The 21,387-nt window shown below is 46.2% G+C and overlaps 1 protein-coding gene across 2 annotated transcripts in view; it reads right to left on the bottom strand.

Annotated features, from left to right (window-relative positions):
- The window catches only part of FMNL1 (formin like 1), a 223,804-nt gene that overhangs the window by 65,091 nt on the left and 137,326 nt on the right, over positions 1-21,387 (bottom strand). For both annotated transcript variants that reach the window (XM_063138453.1, XM_063138454.1), the window contains 6 exons: positions 19,280-19,429; positions 18,837-18,962; positions 17,850-18,111; positions 16,934-17,257; positions 14,569-14,693; positions 7,003-7,205 (listed from right to left, as the gene is read on the bottom strand). In XM_063138453.1, coding sequence (XP_062994523.1) covers positions 7,003-7,205; positions 14,569-14,693; positions 16,934-17,257; positions 17,850-18,111; positions 18,837-18,962; positions 19,280-19,429 — 1,190 coding nt within the window. The remainder of the gene's footprint in view (positions 1-7,002; positions 7,206-14,568; positions 14,694-16,933; positions 17,258-17,849; positions 18,112-18,836; positions 18,963-19,279; positions 19,430-21,387) is intronic.

Raw genomic sequence — 21,387 nt, 5'->3', positions numbered from 1 at the left:
AGGGTTTTTTCCTTCTTAGCTTAATTGCCATGCATGGGGCAATTTTCAAGGGGAATTGCTGCTGGGGAGGAAATGGTTAAATGCAGGTTGCTTATCTGTAACCGTAGTTCTTCTAGTGGTCATCTGTGCATTCACACACTATGGGCTTCTGCGCCTGTGCAGGACCAGTGTCGGGAACTTCAATAGCTGAGTATAATTTTTGGCGGGATCCCCGCCCACCATCCTACTGCGCATGTCCAGGGGGTCCTGCCATGTTCCTCAGTTCCTTGAGACCGCAGCCAATAGAACTAAGGAGAAGTTATACACACACACACACACACACACACATATATATATATATATATATACACACACTCCATTGTGTTGGGGATATTTTTATCCACAGAAGAAAGAAAAGGACTTTAAGGAGTTAAATGTGTGCTTGGCAAAATTGTCTCGGCCAGCAGGAGTCCAGACCGGAGCATGGCAGTTTTCTGGTCTACGTGCAAGACTTGTAAAAGAGACAATTGGTTAATTGAGCCAAGGGGAAAATGTATCTAAGATGTCCATGTTTAAAGACATCTTGTTGTTAGTTGTCAGGTTGCTGTCGTTATTATCTTTGTTTGGTGAAGAAACTGTAAATATTATATGACCATTTTGTAAAGGAAATTATCTATTGTCAGTAAAGTTTCTTGCTGACAAAACGACGTGAGTAATTGATTTATTCCTCTAGTAAAACTCCAAAGCTATTAATCAGTGTGTTTCCAGCTATTCGCAGTCAGCACACACTCTGAAAAATCAATCAATACCCCGACACATTGAGGCATATATATATATATATATATATATATATACACACACACATCTATATACATACGCACATCTACGTATATGCATATCCATACATATATACAAACCACAGAATAGTTAAAGATGTACACATGTGTGAAGAACATGTTACACTATAGAGTGCAGTGTACCTCTGAGCTTCAATGAGACAAAGAGGGGATGGTGGGTGGGTTGTGTGAATGCACAGATGACCACTAGAAGAACTACGGTTACAGGTAAGCAACTGCATTTCTTCTTCGTGGTCTCTGTGCATCACACACTATGGGCGAATAGCAAGCTGACTTACTGGAGGAGGGTAGTCTCGTTGGTAGCGCTGGTATCATAGAAGTGAGGATAAGACAGCTCTACCGAAACTGGAATCAGCTCTTGCTCTGACATCTAGTCGGTAGTGTCTGATGAAAGTAGAGGGCCTGGACCAGGTGGCTGCTCTACAAAGTTCTTGAATAGGAATTCCTCTGGAAAAGGCCATAGAGGTAGCAATGCCACGGGTAGAACGTGCCGTCACTGGATTAGGCATAGGCAAGTCTTGGAGCTGATAGGCAAGTCAGATTTTCTGGGTGATCCATACTGCTAGTCTTTGTGAAGATACAGGCGCGCCTTGGTTTGGCTTGTCATATGAAACAAATAGGCGTGGGGTAGTTCTGAAAGATTCAGTTCGAGATTTATAGAATACCAAGGTTTGTCGAACATCGAGACAATGTAAAGTTGTTTCTAGTGGAGAAGAAGGTTGCTTGAAGGAAGTAGGGAGAATAATGTCCTGGTTAAGGTGAAAGGATGTAACGACCTTAGGGAGGAATTGTAAGTCTGGTCGAAGTGTGACCTTGTCAGGGTGGAAGGAAAGATATGGTGGGTCGACCCGAAGGGCTGTGAGTTCCGAAGCCCGACGGGCAGACGTGATAGCTATGAGGAAGGCTACTTTCATCGAAAGGAGGCGTAGGCTGACAGATGCTAAGGGCTCGAAAGGTTTGGCCGTTAATGCTTTCAGGACAACAGATAGACTCCACTGTGGAGTGATGCGTCTTGTTGGGGGAAACAAATTCTTAGCGCCCTTTAGGAACTGCTTAATGAGAGGGTGAGTAAAGACAGAGTGTCCTTGGATTGGAGGGTGAACAGCGGATAAGGCTGCTAGGTGTACTTTAAGTGAAGAGTTTCTGAGACCAGAGTCAACAAGGTGTTTGAGGAAGAGGAGGATATCTTTGATGGAGCAGTTCTGTGGGTCAAATTTGTGCTGTCGTGCAAAAGACCTGAAACGGCGGCGTTTGGCTCGATAAGCTTTTCTAGTCGATGGTTTTCTCGCTGAACGCAATATATGTTGTATTTGCGGTGGAATGTCTAGTAGTGGTTGTTGATCTTCCATGCAGTCAGTCGTAGTGTTTGGAGATCTGGGTGGTGAATGTGGCCGTTGTTCATTGTGATGAGGTTCGGTGTCGTGGGTAGGCGGATGTAGGTCTGGTTCGACATGGAGAGGAGAGGTGTGAACCAAGGTTGGCGGGGCCACCAAGGGGCTATGAGGATTGCAGTCATTGGCTCCATCCGTAGTCTGGCAATGACTCTGTTGAGGAGAGGGAAGGGGGGGAACATGTAGGCAAAGGTGTGTGCCCACTGGATCTGAAAGGCATCTCCGAGAGAGGATGTGCTGTGCCCAGCTCTGGAGTAAAAGAGTTGGCAAGCAGTGTTGGTCTGTGAGGCAAAAAGGTCTATGGATGGGGTTCCCCATCGGCAAAATAGTTTGAGAAGAATGGTCCGGGAGAGTTCCCACTCGTGGGTCGGAGAGAAGGTGCGACTGAGGGTGTCTGCAACTTGATTGGACTTCCCCGCAATGTGGATGGCAATTATGGAAATGTTCCTGGGAATTGCCCAATTGAAGATGTCGAGGGTTATGTTGAGGAGTGTGGGAGAACGTGTTCCCCCTTGTTTGTTGAGGTACCACACGACTGAGGTATTGTCGGACAGGATTAGAATGTGTTTGTGTTGAATGCTAGGCTCGAAAGCAACAATCGCTTTGTATACCACTAGGAGTTCGAGGGCATTGATATGTAGTTTGCGCTCGTCGGTTGACCATCGATCTTGGGTGTTGAAATGGTCGGTGTGAGCGCCCCAGCCGATGTTGGACGCATCGGTCGTAATCGTGATGGATAGCGGAGGTTGTCGAAATGGCATGCCTTGGAGAAGGTTGTGAGCTCAAGTCCACCACAGTAGGGAGGAGCGGACCTCTGGTGGAATGATGAGGTGAGTTCGACGTGGGTCGGTCGTACCGTTGTAGGAGCGTATGAGGTAAGCTTGTAGAGGGCACATTCGTAGGCGTGCCCACTGTACTACATATAAGGTGGATGCCATGAGGCCGAGTAGGCGTTGAATGGCCCAGACAGTCGAAGACAGGCGACGACAGATGGTACGTGCATAGATGATGAGGGTGAGCACTCGTTTTTTAGGTAGATACGCTGTGGAGGTTTTTGAATCTATGTTGACCCCGATGAATGAGATGCGTTGTGAGGGAAGGAGGTTTGATTTTTCCTCGTTGACACAGAGTCCTAGGGAGGCAAGGAGGTCAAGGGTGTACGTGGTGTCTCGAAGGACTGCTGTGGACGACAGAGCTGTGAGAAGCCAGTTGTCTAAGTAGGGAAAAACTGTGACCCCTTGGGTGCGAAGATGTGCACACACCGGTGGCATGCACTTTGTGAATACCCTTGTGGCGGAGGAAAACCTGAAGGGAAGGACTGCAAACTGAAAAACTTCGGTCCCGATGGCGAAACGGAGCAGTTTGTGATGAGACGGGTGGATCACGACATGAAAGTACGCGTCCTTTAGGTCGACGGAGGTGAACCAATGGTTGTTCCAGAGCAGGGGAAGGATGTACGCTAAGGTGGTCATTCTGAACTTCCTTGGTTGAATGTATGTGTTGAGGTCTCTGAGGTCTAATATAGGGCGTAATCCGCCGTCGGCTTTCGGTACCGTAAAATATCGGGAGAAGAATCCTCGGGTGATGTTGGTGGAGACTCTTCGAATGGCTCCCTTGGTGAGGAGGAGACGAGACTCGTCCATGAGGGTTTGCGAGGGGGGAGTGATTTTTACGGTACTGAGAGGTGGAATGTCCCGAAGCTCGAGGCGGTAACCTATTTGAATGATGGTGAGAACCCAGGTATCGTTTGTGATGTTGGACCAAGCGTGATAGAAGGGTTTTAGTATGGAGCCGAAGGTTGGTGTTGCGAGAGGAAGAGAGTGGTTGTCAAAGACGATGTTTGGGAAACGCATCTGGCTTAGAGCGAGGCTGTCGAAACCGTGGTGAAGGTATTTGTCGTTTTGGTTGGTTAAATTGCTGCTGGTAGCGATTAAACCTGTCGTGATGCTGTTGTTGTTGTTGTTGGTATTTTGATGGAAAGGAGCCCTGTGGGCGGTACCATTTTCTTTTATAGGAAGAATGGAAGGAAGGCTGAGATATCCCCATTTTCGGTGCCGTGAGGCATGCTTTTTGGATAGTATCCATTGCTTCGTCAGTGGTGGAATTAAATAGACCATCGCCATCGAAAGGGAGGTCTTCGATCCTTGAGCGTGCTTCGGGAGTCAAGCCAGCAGCGCGGAGCCAAGCATGGCGATGAAGGGCGACAGAGCCAATCATAGACTTAGATGAGCAATCAGTTAAGTGACGAGAAGCATTAAGTTGGAGTTGAGAAATCTTGGCTGCCTCGGTGTGGAAAATTTGGGTGAGTTCTCTATGGTCATCATGGAGGTGTGATGTAAGAGATGCCATCTAGTCCCAGATAAATATTTGGTAGCATGCCATGAGGGCGGTGTAGTTAGCTACCTTGATAGTGAGGGCAGCAGAGGAATATAGTCATCTATGCGGCAGGGTCTTGCTATTTACTGTTTTACTCTGTACAGAACCATGTACATTGATGGTGCTATATAAATAAATGATAATAATAATAATAATCTGCCTATTATATCGAGACACTGAGATTCCTTGTCCAAAGGTGTAGTGTGGGTTTTGGTAGAGCGACCTTGTGAAGATTCTACAATGATGGAGTTAGGTTTAGGATGATTAAAGAGGAAGGAGGCGTCCTTCTCTTGTACCCTATAGAGACTCTCAAGCCATCTAGATGTGGATCCGAGAGCGGTTGGTGTCTTCCAGGACTGCCGAGCGATATGGAGGAGTCTCAGGAAGAGTGGTATGGACACCGGAGGTGTACTATCTGCATAAGCAGAATCAAAAATAGGGTCAGAGATCTCTTCAGAAGGCTGTTGGGCATCGATGCCCAGGGATTGGGCCATGCGAAGGATTTGCTCAGTAAAGTGATTGGTGTCATCGGAAGGAGATGCATGTTTGGTCATGTCGACAGCGTCAGTCGGTGATGGTACCGATCGATAGTCGTTATCGGAATTTTTGTGAACCGCCCAGAGAGCTCTGGCTATTGGGCGGTATAGAAATGTAATAAATAAAATAAAGTAAAATAAATAAAGGAGAGGGTGATCTCCTCTGATCCTGGCGTCGTTGCTGTATCTGTAGTGAGCGCTGTAGTGATGCGAACCTAGGAGGTACTGGTGGAGGTGGTGGAGAGCAATGGGAGCGTGGAGCTCGACGGTCGCGGTATGGAGAACGGTGATATGTCGAGGTGAGTTCTCAGTCTCGATGGCGATCTGGTTCCCGGTCTCGACGTGGGGCGTGAGACCTTGGCATGGACCAGTTGGAATCGGAGTCCCAGTCACGGTGTGAAGATCGTGGTCTATGGGAAAGGGGGCGAATCGCCAACTGAGTAGAGATCTGGTGTTCATAAGGTTGTTGAGGAGGAATTGGCTGTGCCAGTGGAATGGCTCTAGATGGCAATGGAGAATCTCGGAGTTCACCCTCTGAAATCGATGCCGTGGGCAGCAGTACCGATGGAAGCGGTGGCGGAGTCGGTGGAGGTGGCGGCGGCGGTACCGACAGTAGCGGTTGTGGTTGCGGAATCAGAGGGCAAGATGGAGGGCGCGGTTCTTTCTCTCGCCGAGGCTTTTTCTTTTGTTTCCCGTTGTCTGCTTTATGATCCCTTGCCCTTTTGGAGAGCTCTTTTGCTGCTACAAGGGTGTGGGATTTATTGCCCAAAGTCACCCGTTGCTCCATAATAGGAGATTGAGGATGGGCAGTCGATGTCGAGGCCTGCAGATCAGGTTCGTGAACCGATTCAAGGGCCTTTTTCCAAAGAAGAGTCGGTCAGCTCTATTACGGCGAGACTGCTTGGATAGCTTCATGCAGTGTGGGCAGGTTTCCACGACGTGTGACTCGCCCAAACCTAAGAGGCACACGGAGTGTCCATCAGAAAGGGGAACCTTTCCGTTGCAGGAGGGGCACCTTTTAAAGGGGCCTTTATTAGAGTCAGACATAGATGGAAAACGAAAGTAAAGTAGTAAGAGGAACTAACTAAGTTTTTTTAAAAATATATTTTTTAGGAGAGAAAGAGGAAGAAGGAGAAGAGAAGGAGAAGAATAAGAAGAGGAAGTAATCGAAGAGATAGAAGCTCAGCTAATATTCTCTTTAAGGAAGAGCGAAGCTCCCGACGTGCTGGTAGCAGCGTGGTCGAAAGAGACCTGAGGAACATGGAGGGACCCCTGGACATGCGCAGTAGGATGGTGGGCGGGGATCCCGCCAAAAATTATACTCAGCTATTGAAGTTCCCGACACTGGTCCTGCGCAGGCGCAGAAGCCCATAGTGTGTGATGCACAGAGACCACAAAGAAGAACTCTCCCCTTCCCACATCCTGCAACACCCCTCCCCTCAAAAATCTCCCCCTTCATGGCAATGAAGCTTAGAAAAAAAGTTTTCCGTTGGTTTTGGATGTTCTAGGGCAGGGTGTAAATTAACTGGAGAATGTATTTTGTTTGAGATTATTTGGATGAGAAATTAATTGCCTGTCTTTACCTCCTGTGAAATTTAAGTAAATCCTAATAATTATTTCTACATTTTTTGCAGATATAAAGATAAATCTACATATGCAAATTTTACGCAGGTTTGGGTCTGAGGGCCTGGGACCCCACATCTTTTATGTGTCTAGCAATACCCCTGATGTCAGTTGCATCAGTTGAGTTCCCTTCCATATTTTTCCAAGCCTTCCATTCGTGTGTGTGTGTGTGTGTGTCTAGTCTGATCTCCTCTACCCACCTTGCTAGGAAACTGAATCAGCAGCAAAATAATTCCTTACGTCTGGATGGCCTTGCAAATACCGTCGATGGTGAGCCGCCCCTTACGGAGTGTGATGGCCAGGTTCTTCGCCCGGTTGCATTCAATCAGCATCACCTTACTGGGGGCCTTCTGGGACGTCTTTGCCTTCAGGGAACCAAGTTCCAAGCTTGGGCCTTGAGCTTTGGTTTTGAACTTTTCCTCAAAGTCATTCATGTCAAGCTCCTGCACCAAGAAATAATACAGCATGTGTTGGGCTGGGCAGGGAAAGGGATACCTATCATGAAAACGCATTCTGGGTGGGTGGGACAGAGGCACCTAAGGAGTGCATTATCTCCAGGAAGGCAGGGATCACATAATTAGCAATCTTTGAAGGCAGTCCTGGCCGATCAGCTCTGCCTCCAATTTCTGTATATGGCTTGGCTTAAGAAAGACCAGGACAGGACAGAACAGGAGAGCCAGAAAATAAACCCAATCAGCAAAAAGCATCCCTCTGGAAAGCAAGGCAACAACATGTGCAGAGCAGGCTAATCAGAGAGAAAAAAGGATGCCAGCCACATGAAAGGTGCAGTTCCCACCAGCTGAGAATGACTTTCATGATAAGTATCCAAAGTGATGTCCTCTGGTTGGTGGGAAGAAGCATCCAAAATATGTCCAGCTACCCTCATTCAGACAGATGGGCTAATGGCTGATTATTTGGAAGGGCCATGCTCTGGAGGACTTATCTCCTGAAGACAGCCTCCACTGGGGCAATTTTGTCTCACCTGTAGCACCGGGGGTTGTGGGAGTTAGGGTTAGGGCATGCAAATTTCTGCTAGTGGCACATTGGTGAAGAAAGCAGCTGAAGAGGACACAAATCACATGGAGTAAGGTATTAGTGCCATGGCAGATGTTGTGAGAAGAATGCCATGACAACAGTACAGACAGGTGGCACAGAAGTGCCGAAATGGTGTCAGGAAGGTTAAAGCTGAGAATGAGCTGAGATTAGCGAGGGATGCTAAAAGCAATAAAAAGGCGATATGTGAGTAGTAAAAGACAGAGGAAAGAAATGGTGGTTCAACTGCTTAATAGGGATGGGAAATCGATAACAGATGACAAAGAAAAGGCTGAAGTGCTCAATTCCTACTTTGGCCAAGTCTTCTCCCAAAAGCGGGTCTATGACCCCCCTGGAAAAAGTGAAGCAGAAGTTGAGGGGGCAGGATTGCAGTTTGAGATTGATAAACAAATGGTCAAAGAACACCTAATTTCTTTGAATGAGTTCAAATCTCCAGGGCCCGATGAACTGCATCCTAGTAAAGTAATGAAGGAGCTAGCGGAAGAACTCTCAGAACCACTGTCTATTATCTTTGCAAATCATGGAAGACGGGTGAGGCGCGGATGATTGGAGGAGGGCTAACGTTGTCCCTATCGTCAAAAAGGGCAAAAAGGAGGAACCTGGGTACTACAGACTAGTCAGTCTGACATCCATCCCTGGGAAAATTCTGGAGCAGATTATAAAGAAGTCATTCTGTAAGCACCTTGAAAACAATGCAGTGATCACTAGAAGCCAACATGGATTTGTCAGGAACAAATTCTGTCAGACTAATTTGATCTCATTTTTTGATAGGGTAACCTCCCTTGTGGACTGTGGGAATGCTGTGGACGTCATATATCTTGACTTCAGCAAAGGTTTTGACAAAGTGCCCCATGATATTCTGATTAACAAACTAGCTAAAAGTGGGCTAGTTGGAATAACTATTAAGTGGATTCACAGTTGGCTACAGAATTAGACTCAAAGAGTGCTTAACACGGAATTTTCTCAAACTGGGGGGAGGTAACAAGTGGGGTATCGCAGGGCTCAGTCCTGGGCCCAGTGCTCTTCAACATTTTTATGAATAATTTGGACAAGGAGGTGCAAGGAACACTTATCAGATTTGCAGATGACACAAAATTGGGTGGGATAGCTAATACCATGGAATGCAGAAACAAATTTCAAAGTGATCTTGATAGGCTGGAGTGCTGGGCTGAAAACAACTGAATGAAATTTAATAGGGATAAATGCCAAGTTCTACATCTAGGAAATAGAAACCAAATGCACAGTTACAAGATGGGGGATACTTGGCTCAGCAATACTACAAACGAGAAGAATCTTGGAATTGTTGTAGATAACAAGCTGAATATGAGCCAACAGTGTTATATGGCTGCAACAAAGGCAAATGCTATTTTGGGCTGCATTAAAAGAAGTATAGCTTCCAAATTATGTGATGTACTGGTTCCTCTCTATTTGGCCTTGGTTAGGCCTCATCTAGAATATTGCATCCAGTTCTGGGCTCCACAATTCAAGAAGGACGCAGACAAGCTGGAGCTTGTTCAGAGGAGGGCAACGAGGTTGATCAAGGGTCTGGAAACAAAGCCTTATGAAGAGAGACTGAAAGAACTGGGCATGTTTAGCCTGGAGAAGAGAAGATTGAAGGAAGACATGATAGCACTCTTCAAATACTTAAAAGGTTGTCACACAGAGGAGGGCCAGGATCTCTTCTCGATCCTCCCAGAGTGCAGGACACGGAATAACGGGCTGAAGTTACAGGAAGCCAGATTCTGGCTGGACATCAGGAAAAACGTCCTGACTGTTAGAACAGTACGACAATTGAATCAGTTACCTAGGGAAGTTGTGGGCTCTCCCACACTAGAGGCATTCAAGAGGCAGCTGGACAACCACCTGGCAGGTATGCTTTAGGGTGGATTCCTGCATTGAGCAGGGGGTTGGACTCGATGGCCTTACGGGCCACTTGCAACTCTACTATTCTATGATTCTGTGATTCTAATAGAAGTCATCTAACAATGGTGGATCTGGAACCCTTCTGGCCTACAGTAGGGGGAGGAAAGATTTGAATAGTGAGTTAGTGCATATGAAACATTTGGTTCTACATATGTAGATTTTGAGTGCCCTATGCACATTTTGAGTGTCCTACACCACACCTTCTCTTAAGGGCAGATGCAGGAAGCATGAGCTCCGGAGAGCAGTGAAACAAGAAGTTAATATTTGGTATGAAAGAAGGATCTTAGACAAAAGTGACAGAGTTCTTGGTGAAGGAACAAATGTGGTCTAATACTGAGAGGGCCCCAGGTCTGAGATCCTTGTAGCTGATGGTGACAAGGAAGGCCACCTTGAGTGACAGGAACTGAACTTGCATTGTCAATGCTTGAGGACAGTATGTAGACTCCAGGAGGAAAATCTGGGCACCACCAGAAGAGCCAAGAGCCCTTGAAGTAGGTGCTTCATGTGGGAGTTGGACCCCAAAGATGGGCTGGCATGGATAGAATCATAGAATAGTTCAGTTGGAAGGGACCTATAAGGCCATTGTGTCCAACCCTCTGCTCAATGCATGAATCCACCCTAAAGCATTCCTGACAGATGGTTGTCCAGATGCCTCTTGAAGGCCTCTAGTGTGGGAGAGCCCACAACCTCCCTAGGTAACTGGTTCCATTGTCATACTGCTCTAACAGTCAGGAAGTTTTTCCTGATGTCCAGCTGGAATTTGGCTTCCTGTAACTTGAGCCCATTTATTCTGTGTCCTGCACTCTGGGATGGTCGAGAAAAGATCTTGGTCCTCCTCTGTGTGACAACCTTTGAAGTATTTGAATAATACTATCATGTCTCCCTTCAGTCTTCTCTTCTCAAACAAAACATGCTCAGTTCTTTCAGTCTCTCCTCACAGGGCTTTGTTTCCAGACCCCTGATCAACCTAGTTGCCCTTCTCTGAACCGCCTTCTGCTTGTTTGTATCCTTCTTGAAGTGTGTTGCCCAGAACTGGATGCAATACTCAAGATGAGGCCTAACCAGTGCTGAATAAATCCTCACGCGATTTAGAAGCTATATTATTATCATACTTCTATTAATGCATCCCAGAATAGCATTTGCTGCCATATCGCACTGTTGGCTCATATTCAGCTTGAGATCTGCAACAATTCCAAAATCCTCTCACTTGTTCTATTGCTGAGCCAAGTATACAGCATCTTTTAACTGTGCATTTGGTTTCTTTTTCCTAGGTGTAGAACTTGGCATTCACCCTGTGGGGAAGAAGATGCGAGGGAGACTGGAGCAGGCAGGCACCATCAGAGCCTGCTTCAGTTGGACACCCCTCCCCCCCCCACAGGGCTAACTGCCATCTTCACCTTGTGGGGAAGAAGGAGCTGTTGGTTTGCCCCTCCATTGGGAGATGAGAGGACGGAGCAGGGCCTTCCCACCAGCCTAAACAGTCTCCTTAATTTCTTTTTATTTTCTCCCTCTTCCCTCCCCATACACTTTTCCTTGTAAGAATGTAAGCCTGAGGGTAGGGACTGTCTTCTTTATTGATATATTGTAAGCCGCTCCGAGAGCCTTTTGGCTGAGGTGCGGGATAAAAATACTCTAAATAAATAAATAAATAAATTTATCCCTATTAAATTTCATTCTGTTCTTTTCAGCTAACATGTGTATGACTATGGTGCCAAACTGGGCCTAAACCAGAGGAAGATTAGGTTGTTCAGAGCCCATTCACCTGTGTCTAGGTCAGCTGAGGATGTCAGCAGACTTATTTCATTTTATTTGTTTGTTTGTTTCCAATATTTATATACTGTTCTACATCCAAAAGATTTCAGAGCAGCGAACAACCAATAAAATAAAAGAATAAAAACACCATATTAAAAATACTATTTTTAAAAAAGAAACAGAGTTATGATAAAACCAAGTTCAGGTAAAACCATGGCTGGTCACTCAAGGAAAGCTTCCTGAAATAATGATATTTTCAGGAGGCACTGGAAACAACACAATGTTGTTCCTGCCTGAGCTCCAAAGGCAGGGAATTCTATAGGAAGGGGGACACTGCACTGAAGGCTCTTCACCTGGTGGTCTCCAATCGGACCATAGGTCCATGTAGAACCACCAGGAACATGCCCTCAGTTGACTCTGGTGTTCGGGCACGTTGGTAAGGGAGAAGGTGCTCTCTCAGGTATCGTGGTCCCGAGTTGTTTAGGGCTTTGTACATTAGTACTATAAATGAGTGGGGACCAAGTCTTCCTGTGGGGACCAAGTCTTCTGCACTGCCTGGTTCTAGCAATGAGTTCCCCAACCCAAAAGACAGGCATTTTGAGACTGTGTAGGAGGAAGAGTTTCCATCCTAAGTTTGTGGTACACCAGAAACTTCTTGGTGTAAGTTAACTCCATAATGGCCCTTCAATCCTCTTTCTTCTTTGGGACCATGAAGAATATTGAATTGATGCCAGAGACAGTCCCCTGAAGGCTCTTTACCCCCTATGTCCAAGAGATGTCTCATTGTTTGGTATATGTTTGCCCTCTTAGCTGGGGACTTTGAGATCAGAGATGGCAGAAATCTGTCTCTGAGGAGGTGGGTGAACTCTATCCAATATTTTTCTCAAATTGTGTGGTGAACTCACTTGTCTTTTGTGGCTAGTTCCAAGGCTGATTGAAAGTCTAGAAGGCTGCTGCCCACTCATGGCCCAATCCTGTAAGAACTGCTGGCATCCTCTTTTCGAGGATTGGACAGCTGTGGACTTGATGACAGAGGGTTGGGGTCTGTAGGAGAAGCAAGTGTGGAACCAGGCTGGTTTAAAAGACCTGTACTGCCTTTGCCTAGAAAATCCTCTGTTGGGCAAAAAGGGAGGAAACTGTTGTTCTGGGGCTTTTCATCCTGTTTGTATGAGGATAGCCTAGCTTTCTTATTGTCTTTAGTTCCTACAAGTATATCTCTCAGAGAATCCTTCCCCAAAAGATTCACCCTCATAAAAGGGGACCGTGGCCAAATTTGCTCTAGAATAAGTGCCTGTGTTTCAGTGCTTCAGCCATTTGGCCACTGTGGCTGCAGAGATGTCTCAGATGGAGAAGATGTGTGCATCTTGAGTAGCATAAGCCACAAACAAAAGAGATTCATATAAATTTGATTAGGCCTCTTGGTCAAGATCCTGGTTATTTAGAAGATCCATGATCCAAATGAAAGAGGCCCTGGCAAAAACTAAGTGGAGGAAATTCTAACAGATAAGAGCTGCAGTCTTGTTGACTCCCCCCCCCTGAGTCCATGAGGGGGACATTCCCTTCCTTAGGGGCTAGGGTGCCTTACAGGAGTGTCATCATAGGGGACCTTGAGGTTGTCCAGAGCTTGCTACAACTGTTGACCCCCTTTCTGCCCTGGAGCAGAAGAGCCCCTTCAGCCTTAACTAGTTTGTTGAAAACAGGTGGAAAGGGTATGTCCCTGTTTGGTGCTTTGGTTCTGGGAAAACCAATGCTCCTCTGGAAGCAGCACCCAAGACAGGGGCAGGGGACTGTGGCCAAATTTGCCACTCAACTATGATGCTGGCTGCAATCCAAGGAAAGTTATAGCCTTGTAAAATAATGGGAAACAATCCTCAGAATTAAACTTTTTTTAAAGAAGAATCTTTAATTTGGGCAGAATCTGACCATTCTCCCTCCTCCTTGTCAAAGTCAATATGCAGAGAGTGAATGTTTATGGCATTGCTATCTTTATTGTCTGGAAAACTCCACTTGGATGATAAGGCAGGGAGGGGGACTTGGAGAATCTTGGTTAGGAGTCCTCTGAAGAGTGTAAAGGGATTGGGGTTTTTGAGGCTGAGCCTTTGTGCTTAAGCAGTTGATCATCTGAATTCCCCTTACTGCTCCCTCAGGCCTCAAGGCACTAGAGGTGGAGACATTTTGGGTGTCGTATGTGGCCTGGATTCTAGCTCTCTTTAGGGAGATAGAAGACTGCTCCTGTTGCAAAAGTAGATCGGTAATTTTGCTTACCACAATTCTTCAGATTTTCTGACTAAACAACTCCTCATTAAGAGAAGGGGGAAAGGGGGATTGTGCCATGGCTAAATTGGCCATGATTGGGGGTGCCCTGTGTGAATGGAGCAAGACTGCCAACTCTGGTTAGGATACCAGGCTGGCCAAGCTGGCTAGAAAGTTCTGAACAGTGAAGGATGGGAGGCAAAGGGCATGCACAAGATTCCACAGGATCAAGGGAGCTGCCTTGGTGATCAAGTTCCCATGTGGCTCTTTAGCTGTCACATGGCTCCATGGCTCCTGATCAATAAGCACATTGGGCTGTGTGGCGGCAGAACCACACACTGTACGTTAGCTCTGGTTGGAAGCAGGCTGTATAGAGTAGCAGTTTGAAATTAGCCATACATGCGGACTCAGGTCACCTTCTTTTTCAGCTTTGCTGGCTTGGCTGCACAAGGCTTCCCCACTAGAGCCATGAAGACAGAAGTAGGCTGAAGTGAAAGAGAAAGGTTTTCCTTGTTTTGAGTGAGAGAAAAAGGAAGAGAGGCTGAAGAAAAAGATTGAACTCAGAAAATGAAGTAACTATCAGGGTTGAAAAAGGAGAAGTTCAGGATTTTTTATTTTTCATTTAATATAGAAAAGAAGAACTCCAGGAGTAACAACTATCCTTGATGAAGGCAGGGAAGGAAATTGGAAGATTAGATTTCTTCAAAGATCATGTGATCCCTTTCTTCTTGGGCTGAGATAGTAGATAACTCAATCTTTGAATGCCTCCTCCCACTAACCAGGGAATGAGAAGAAACAGGGGGACAGAACTCATCCTGGGCTTACCTGAAGGACCTTCTCGTCATTAAGTTCATTGAAGACAGTCCCATTGACCTGGTTAGGCTTCAGAGCCACCCAATTGAAGATAGGCATACGGAATTTGGTCTGTATTGGCTTCTTAATCTTGACAGCTGCCAAAGAATTGGAAAGCCTGTGAGGGCTTTGCACATACTACCCCATCCCAAATTAAAAATACATCTCTTTCCAGGCTCATCTTTGACCAGGACAAAGATTTGGGCACAGAGAGGTGGAAAAATTGACCACTATGGTCAACCTGGAGCTGATGTTGATACAATGTCGGACCTGGACCTAGGTTCAAATCCACTCTTAGTTGTGCAACTTCCTAAGTGGCTGCAGAGAGTCATTGTCTCTTAGCATAACACAATTTAAAATCAAAGAACATCATTGCCTGCATCAAACACGATCTAAAAATAAATGAAATACTTTTTTCTTCAAGGTTCATCAATTACAGATTTAGATTAATTAACTCATGTTTTATTTATTTATTTATTTATTTTATTACATTTATATACCGCCCCCCAGCCGAAGCTCTCTGGGCGGTTTACAACAATTAAAAATAGTAAACATTTAAAAGTACACAAAAATTTTAAAAAACATAAAAACAGTATAAAAAAACCAACAGTATCCATTTAAAACAACAATTCTGGGGTCCATTAAAAACAAACTTAACGTTATTAAATGCTGCTTAAAATGCCTGGGAGAAGAGAAAAGTCTTGACCAGGCACCGAAAAGATAACAACGTTGGCGCCAGGCGAGCCTCATCGGGAAGATCATTCCACAGTCGGGGGGCAACCACTGAGAAGGCCCTCTGCCTTGTTGCCATCCTCCGAGCTTCCCTCGGAGTAGGCACTCGGAGGAGGACTTTAGATGTTGAGCGCAGTGTACGGGTAGGTTCATGTCGGGAGAAGCGTTCCATCAGGTATTGTGGTCCCAAGCCATGTAGGGCTTTATAGGTTAAAACCAGCACCTTGAATTGGGCTCAGAAACATATAGGCAGCCAATGCAAGCGGGCCAGAATCGGTGTTATATGCTCAAATCTTCCTGTTTCAGCTATCAATCTGGCCGCCGCATTTTGCACAAGCTGCAGTTTCCGGACCGTCTTCAAAGGCTGCCCCATGTAGAGGGCGTTGCAGTAATCTAATTTGGAAGTTACCAAAGTATGGACAACTGAAGCTAGGTTATCCCTGTCCAGATAGGGGCGTAGCTGGGCCACCAACCGAAGTTGGTAGAAGGCACTCCGTGCCACCGAGGCCACCTGTGCCTCAAGTGACAAAGATGGTTCTAGGAGAACCCCCAAGCTACAAACCTGCTCCTTCAGGGGGAGTGCAACCCCATCCAGAACCGGTTGAACACCCCCCATCCGATCAGAGGAACCACCCACCAGCATCATCTTAGTCTTGTCTGGATTGAGCTTCAGTTTATTAGCCCTCATCCAATCCATTGTCGCAGCCAAGCACCGGTTCAGCACATCCACAGCCACACCTGATGAAGTTGAAAAGGAGCAGTAGAGCTGCGTGTCGTCAGCGTACTGATGACAGCACCCTCCAAAACTTCGGATGACCGCACCCAACGGTTTCATGTACATGTTAAACAGCATGGGGGACAAGACCGACCCCTGTGGAACCCCATACCGAAGAGTCCACGGGGCCGAGCAATGTCCCCCAAGCACCACCTTCTGGAGCCGTCCTGCTAAGTAGGAGCGGAACCACTGCAGAGCAGTACCTCCCACTCCCAGCTCAGCGAGTCGTCCCAGAAGGATACCATGGTCAATGGTATCGAAAGCCGCTGAGAGGTCGAGGAGAATCAACAGAGTCACACTCCCTCTCCTGTCTTTCTCCCGACAGAGGTCATCATACAGGGCGACCAAGGCTGTTTCCGTGCCAAAACCAGGCCTGAAGCCCGACTGAAATGGATCCAGATAATCAGTCTCATCCAAGAGTGTCTGGAGCTGGCCCACCACCACCCGCTCAAGGACCTTGCCCAGGAATGGAACATTTGCTACCGGCCTGTAGTTACTAAGATTTTCCGGGTCCAAGGAAGTTTTCTTCAGGAGTGGTCTCACTACGGCCTCTTTCAGACGGTCTGGGACCACTCCCTCTCGTAGAGAGGCATTAATCACCTCCTTGGCCCAGCTGGCTGTTCCATCCCTACTAGCTTTTATTAGCCAAGAGGGGCAGGGATCCAGAGCAGAGGTGGTTGCGTGGACCTGTCCAAGCGGACCTGTTTTAATCAAATAGAGATTTCTTTTTGGGACAGTGACCCTAAAAGTTATGCAAAGTGAATACATGTATGAAATAAATGTGCACATATTTGAATGCCCTCTTAAAAGCTCTCCATAAATTCAACTCACCTGAATTAATTGCAATTCCTGGCAAATTCACTCCTTCCGCCATTGGTGGTGGTGGGGGAGGAGGAGGAACTGGGCCACCCAGTGCCAGAAGGGGTGGTGGCAGCAGTGGATGGGATATGCTTTCTGCCACAGGAAGTGGTGGGGCAGGTGGAGGGGCATTAGCCCAAGGAAGGGCTGGTGCCAGAGGAGGATGTGGTGGTGAGCTTTGCTCTTGAGAAGCTGGGAGAACCACAGAGCCACTTTTTTTGTTATCAGGCAGGGGCGGTGGCAGTGGAATTTCTGGAGCAGAAGAAGGAACAGGGGATATGGATGGTGAAGGAAAATCTGGAATGAAAAGAAGCAAAAAATATTATGGTGTAGACATTAATATTTCATAAACAATTGGTGTTATTTCAAAGGCAGACAAACAGGCAGACAGACAGAAAGGAAGAGGCAGATATGATGAATGCCTCCTCATCCTGTCTAACTGGAGGGGGGGTGGGAAACCTCCAGTCTGAGCCTCCCAGCAAAAGAGTGGAAATAAATTATGGGGCAAGCCACACATTAAGAGAACATTCTAATATTTAGAATGTTAAAATGAGTAGCTCTGTTTTGTAAAGAGACATATTCTGTATGGTGGGAGGAGATTTCTCAGCAAATGCACGAATTAGCTTGAACAATTGTTGGCAAACTGGACCATTTCACACTTCAAAATTATGGAGGGGAAAAGGTTCTAGCCCAGGCTCCTCCTGGAAATGCTAGTTAAGTACAGGGCACTATTTTCATATAGGGGAACATTTAAAAATATGACCCACCCACTTGCTGCTCGATGTGGTAGAACACAGTAGAAGCTGTAGAATGTCTCTCCTCAGATTGCCTGTTTCTGCCACAAAATGGATAAACGAATTATTCACCTTGTTTTTCCATGAGATAATACCTGTGCTGGTGGATGAGGAAGCTTCAATAGTAACTGAAGAGGCAGCTGTGGTTTCTACAACAATCGGGATGACCTCGATGCCCATGATGACTTCTCCATCCAGTCCACGCAGGATCCGGATTAGCCCTTTGTCTTCTAGCTCCTCCAGTTTGTGCTCCAAGGCAGAGTACTCTGGGGGGTGTCCTGTCCCTTGAGATGGCTGCCTTTGTAGCAAAGGGGGACTCCTTCGACTCTTTGTCTTGCTGATGTGCTTCTCTTTGTTCTGGGAGATTAGAAAATCATGAAATCTGGATGGAAAATCTAGTAAACTTGGTCAGATTCTAGATTCTGAATATCATACATGTGTTGCCATGGGGTGTGTGTGTGTAAGACTAGAAATCAAATATTTCTATTTTTGAAAACAAATGCTGCGATTCTCAGAATTCAAACAAGCATTCTCTAGATTTTATACTGCCCACTAATGACCTAAATGTTCATGGTAGTTTTAGGAAATAAGATATAATGAGGAAAGAATCCCTTCATGGTTGAAACTTCAAGCCTATATTCTTACATAAGTCCTATTCATTTCACTGGGGCAGCAAGAGAACTTTCTGGTGTTTTCTTCCCCATGAATCAGAATAATCCTGCCATGATTACTGTAATGGGTAGAGAGGTGAAGTGAAACAGCCATCTCAGGAAATGAACACAAGCAATGATGGCAGGATTGGAGCTTGCCATGGGGCAAAACATAGTGGAAAGTTGTGGGTTTCCTGTGGGCTTGCTGGAGCCATTGGTCTGGTCAGTGTTGGAAACAGGACATTGGACCAGGTGGACCCTTGGTTTGATGAAGCAAGGCTCTATAATTGTTACTTTGGAATCACTCCCAATCAACAGCTCCGGCTATTGGGCAGTATAGAAATGAATGAATGAATGAATGAATGAATGAATGAAAGAAAGAAAGAAAGAAAGAAAGAGCTCCCATGACCAGCTTCCTCTCTGCTGCCAGACCTGCTCATCGCCTGCTGTCCTTGCCCTCAGGGACTCCAGCTCATGGTGTGACTGACACAGCTGTTTCTCTAGCTCAGCAACCTTGGCCATGGACTCATTCTCTGCATCCTGAAGTTTCTCTGTGAGCTGTGAAGAGAAGCATTGCGTGAAGAGTTAATTTCAGCAGGGCCAGACATGTAAAAAGGAAAAAAGAGAGCAGAGAAGACAACAACGTGGCAAGTAAGGGAGCAAAAGCAGGCAACCCCACCTGCTTGAGGGGGTGAGCTTTGTGCATAAGTATTGCAGAAACGGGAAACAGATCAGTTTGAATCCATTCACTTTCCTGTGATTTAGAGACAGAGAAGGGTCTTCTTTCCCAGTCAAGCTATCTTCCTAATAAAACACTGCCTCCCATTAATCTGAGGTACATTATTCCCAAGGAAATGGTTAGACAGCCCCCACACCTGTCCAACTTCCTCCTGCAAGTCCTCCACATGCTCCAGAACGGCATTTTTTGTTTCGGTGTCCTCTAGAAGAGCACCCACATCAAAGATGTTGTCCAGGTAGGCTTGGATCTGCACCTGCAGCTTGTCACTCTCTGTATAGCGCAGTTTCTGATGAGTCAAAGAAAGGGGAGATTGAGATATTAACAGCAAAGCCAGGGATGGTTCTCACATAGTAGGGTAAAATGACCATGAAGGGGGTGGAGCAGAGAGGTACCATTTGGGCTCTGCTTCTGGGATCAAAATGTCTTGGGCTGTCACAGTAGAGGTGAAGTGGCTGCTTCTGGAATGCCTTTTTGGGAATGGAGGTTATACATCTAAGGACACATATCTGAAGAGCAGTGGCTACCCTCCTGTTAATCTAAAAGTTGCAAATCAGCCATCGGAGTGGGGGTGGGGAACCCTGTGGAACTGAGTGTCCAAAATTAATTTCTCATTAAGAAAATAGATGCATGGATAACTATTCTGAAATGGTATTTGAAATTATTTATCTGTCAAATTTGTACTCACAGTTTCATTTTCAGCTGGCAGTCCTACAGCTCCTGGTGTGGCCACTGCTGCCTACCACCACAGTGCCAAAAATGGCAGCAGTGGCAAATAATATATAGCAGTTTGCCGCTGAACCTTGGTGGCAAAGCTCCACTGAGTGCTGTGAAGCAGTCTGTTAAAATTCAGTAACAAACCGCTGGGTTGTTGTTGTTGTTTGCTGCCACCAAATTCAGTGGTGGAGCAACTGTAGGAGACTGTGAAGGCCACATGAGGGTGCTGGGGCCAAATGTGGCCACAGAGCACGTTACCCACCCCTGCTGAAGAGGGAATTGAGTGTAACCAGGGAGAGTCAAAACTGCCCCCTCCGAAGACTGAGGAGGGTTAACTTGAGAGATAGTGGCAGCCCCCATCTAAAGAGCTTCATAGCTGAGCAGGGATTTTAATTTTAAACCTGGAGTCTTAAGATCTACAGCACATACACTAGAGAGGTAACACTTCAATTGTGTTTTTTAATCGTTTGCCAACTCATAGTAAGTGGTATGGGAGAGGGAACCAACAACTTGCTGTGTGTCTGTGGGCATGATGGCACCTTCAGAAACCTCCTTCTGCATCTGCCGAGGTTTCTTACCTGTCATGGCCCAGGACTGGAAGCCCTCAGAGACTGAAGCCTCCAATAACAGTGACTGAGCAGGTGCACAGAACCAGTCCCCAGCCCTTCTGAAGTAAGACCCTCTGCAGATCTTGTATCCTATTCACATGACACCTCCCCCGACAGGAGGTGTCATAGCCCCCTGACTGGGAGGAGTGGGCCTCAGACTCTTCTAGTGAACAGGGAGACCCTGAGAGGCAACCCCCAACTGATTCCTCCAACCATCTCTCCTTAGGAGAAGCCAACACTTACAGGAAGTAGCCATTGGCGCTTTCAAAGCCAGAGACAGTATCTGAACAGGTGTTGCTTCCAGAAAGACTCTCCTGGCTTGACTATAAAACCCTGCCAGTTGGTCCAAGTCAGTAAGTTGTCAGATTGCTTTCTATAGTCCCAGATGTGATCCAGCTGCCTGTCCCACATCGTGTCTCCTCACCTGAGCTGTTCATTCTTTGTGGAGTCACATAAAATTTTATACTGGGTATCTTTCAAGGAAGTGACCTCCTTGAAGTACCCTCCATGATAGGGTAACCTCCCTTGTGGACTGTGGGAATGCTGTGGACGTCATATATCTTGACTTCAATAAAGCTTTTGACAAAGTACTAAATGACATTCTGATTAACAGTATCGGCAGGACTGTAACCTGGAAGTGCAGCTCCTAAAGTGCAACAAATCTCACTTTCGGAACCACAAGTTTGCTGATCTAACCAGTTCTATATGACTCTTCAGTGTGCTACTGAGATGTGACAGGGGAATTAGTAACTTCATGGAGGAGTTTGTTTACTTTAGGCGCTTTTAATTCACAAAGGTTGAGGGCGTTTCTCTAAGCAGGAGGAGAGAAAATGTTTTAAAGATGTTTTAATCATGTATGGTATGTTTTTAATCAATTTTAATGTGTATTTTATATCATCTTTTTATACTGTTTGTTTTATAC

The sequence above is a fragment of the Elgaria multicarinata genome, chromosome 11 (assembly GCF_023053635.1).
Source record: "Elgaria multicarinata webbii isolate HBS135686 ecotype San Diego chromosome 11, rElgMul1.1.pri, whole genome shotgun sequence".
NCBI classification, from domain to species: domain Eukaryota; kingdom Metazoa; phylum Chordata; class Lepidosauria; order Squamata; family Anguidae; genus Elgaria; species Elgaria multicarinata.
The sequence above is the reverse complement of the archived record's forward strand: the minus strand, read 5'-3'. Positions and strand labels throughout refer to the sequence as shown.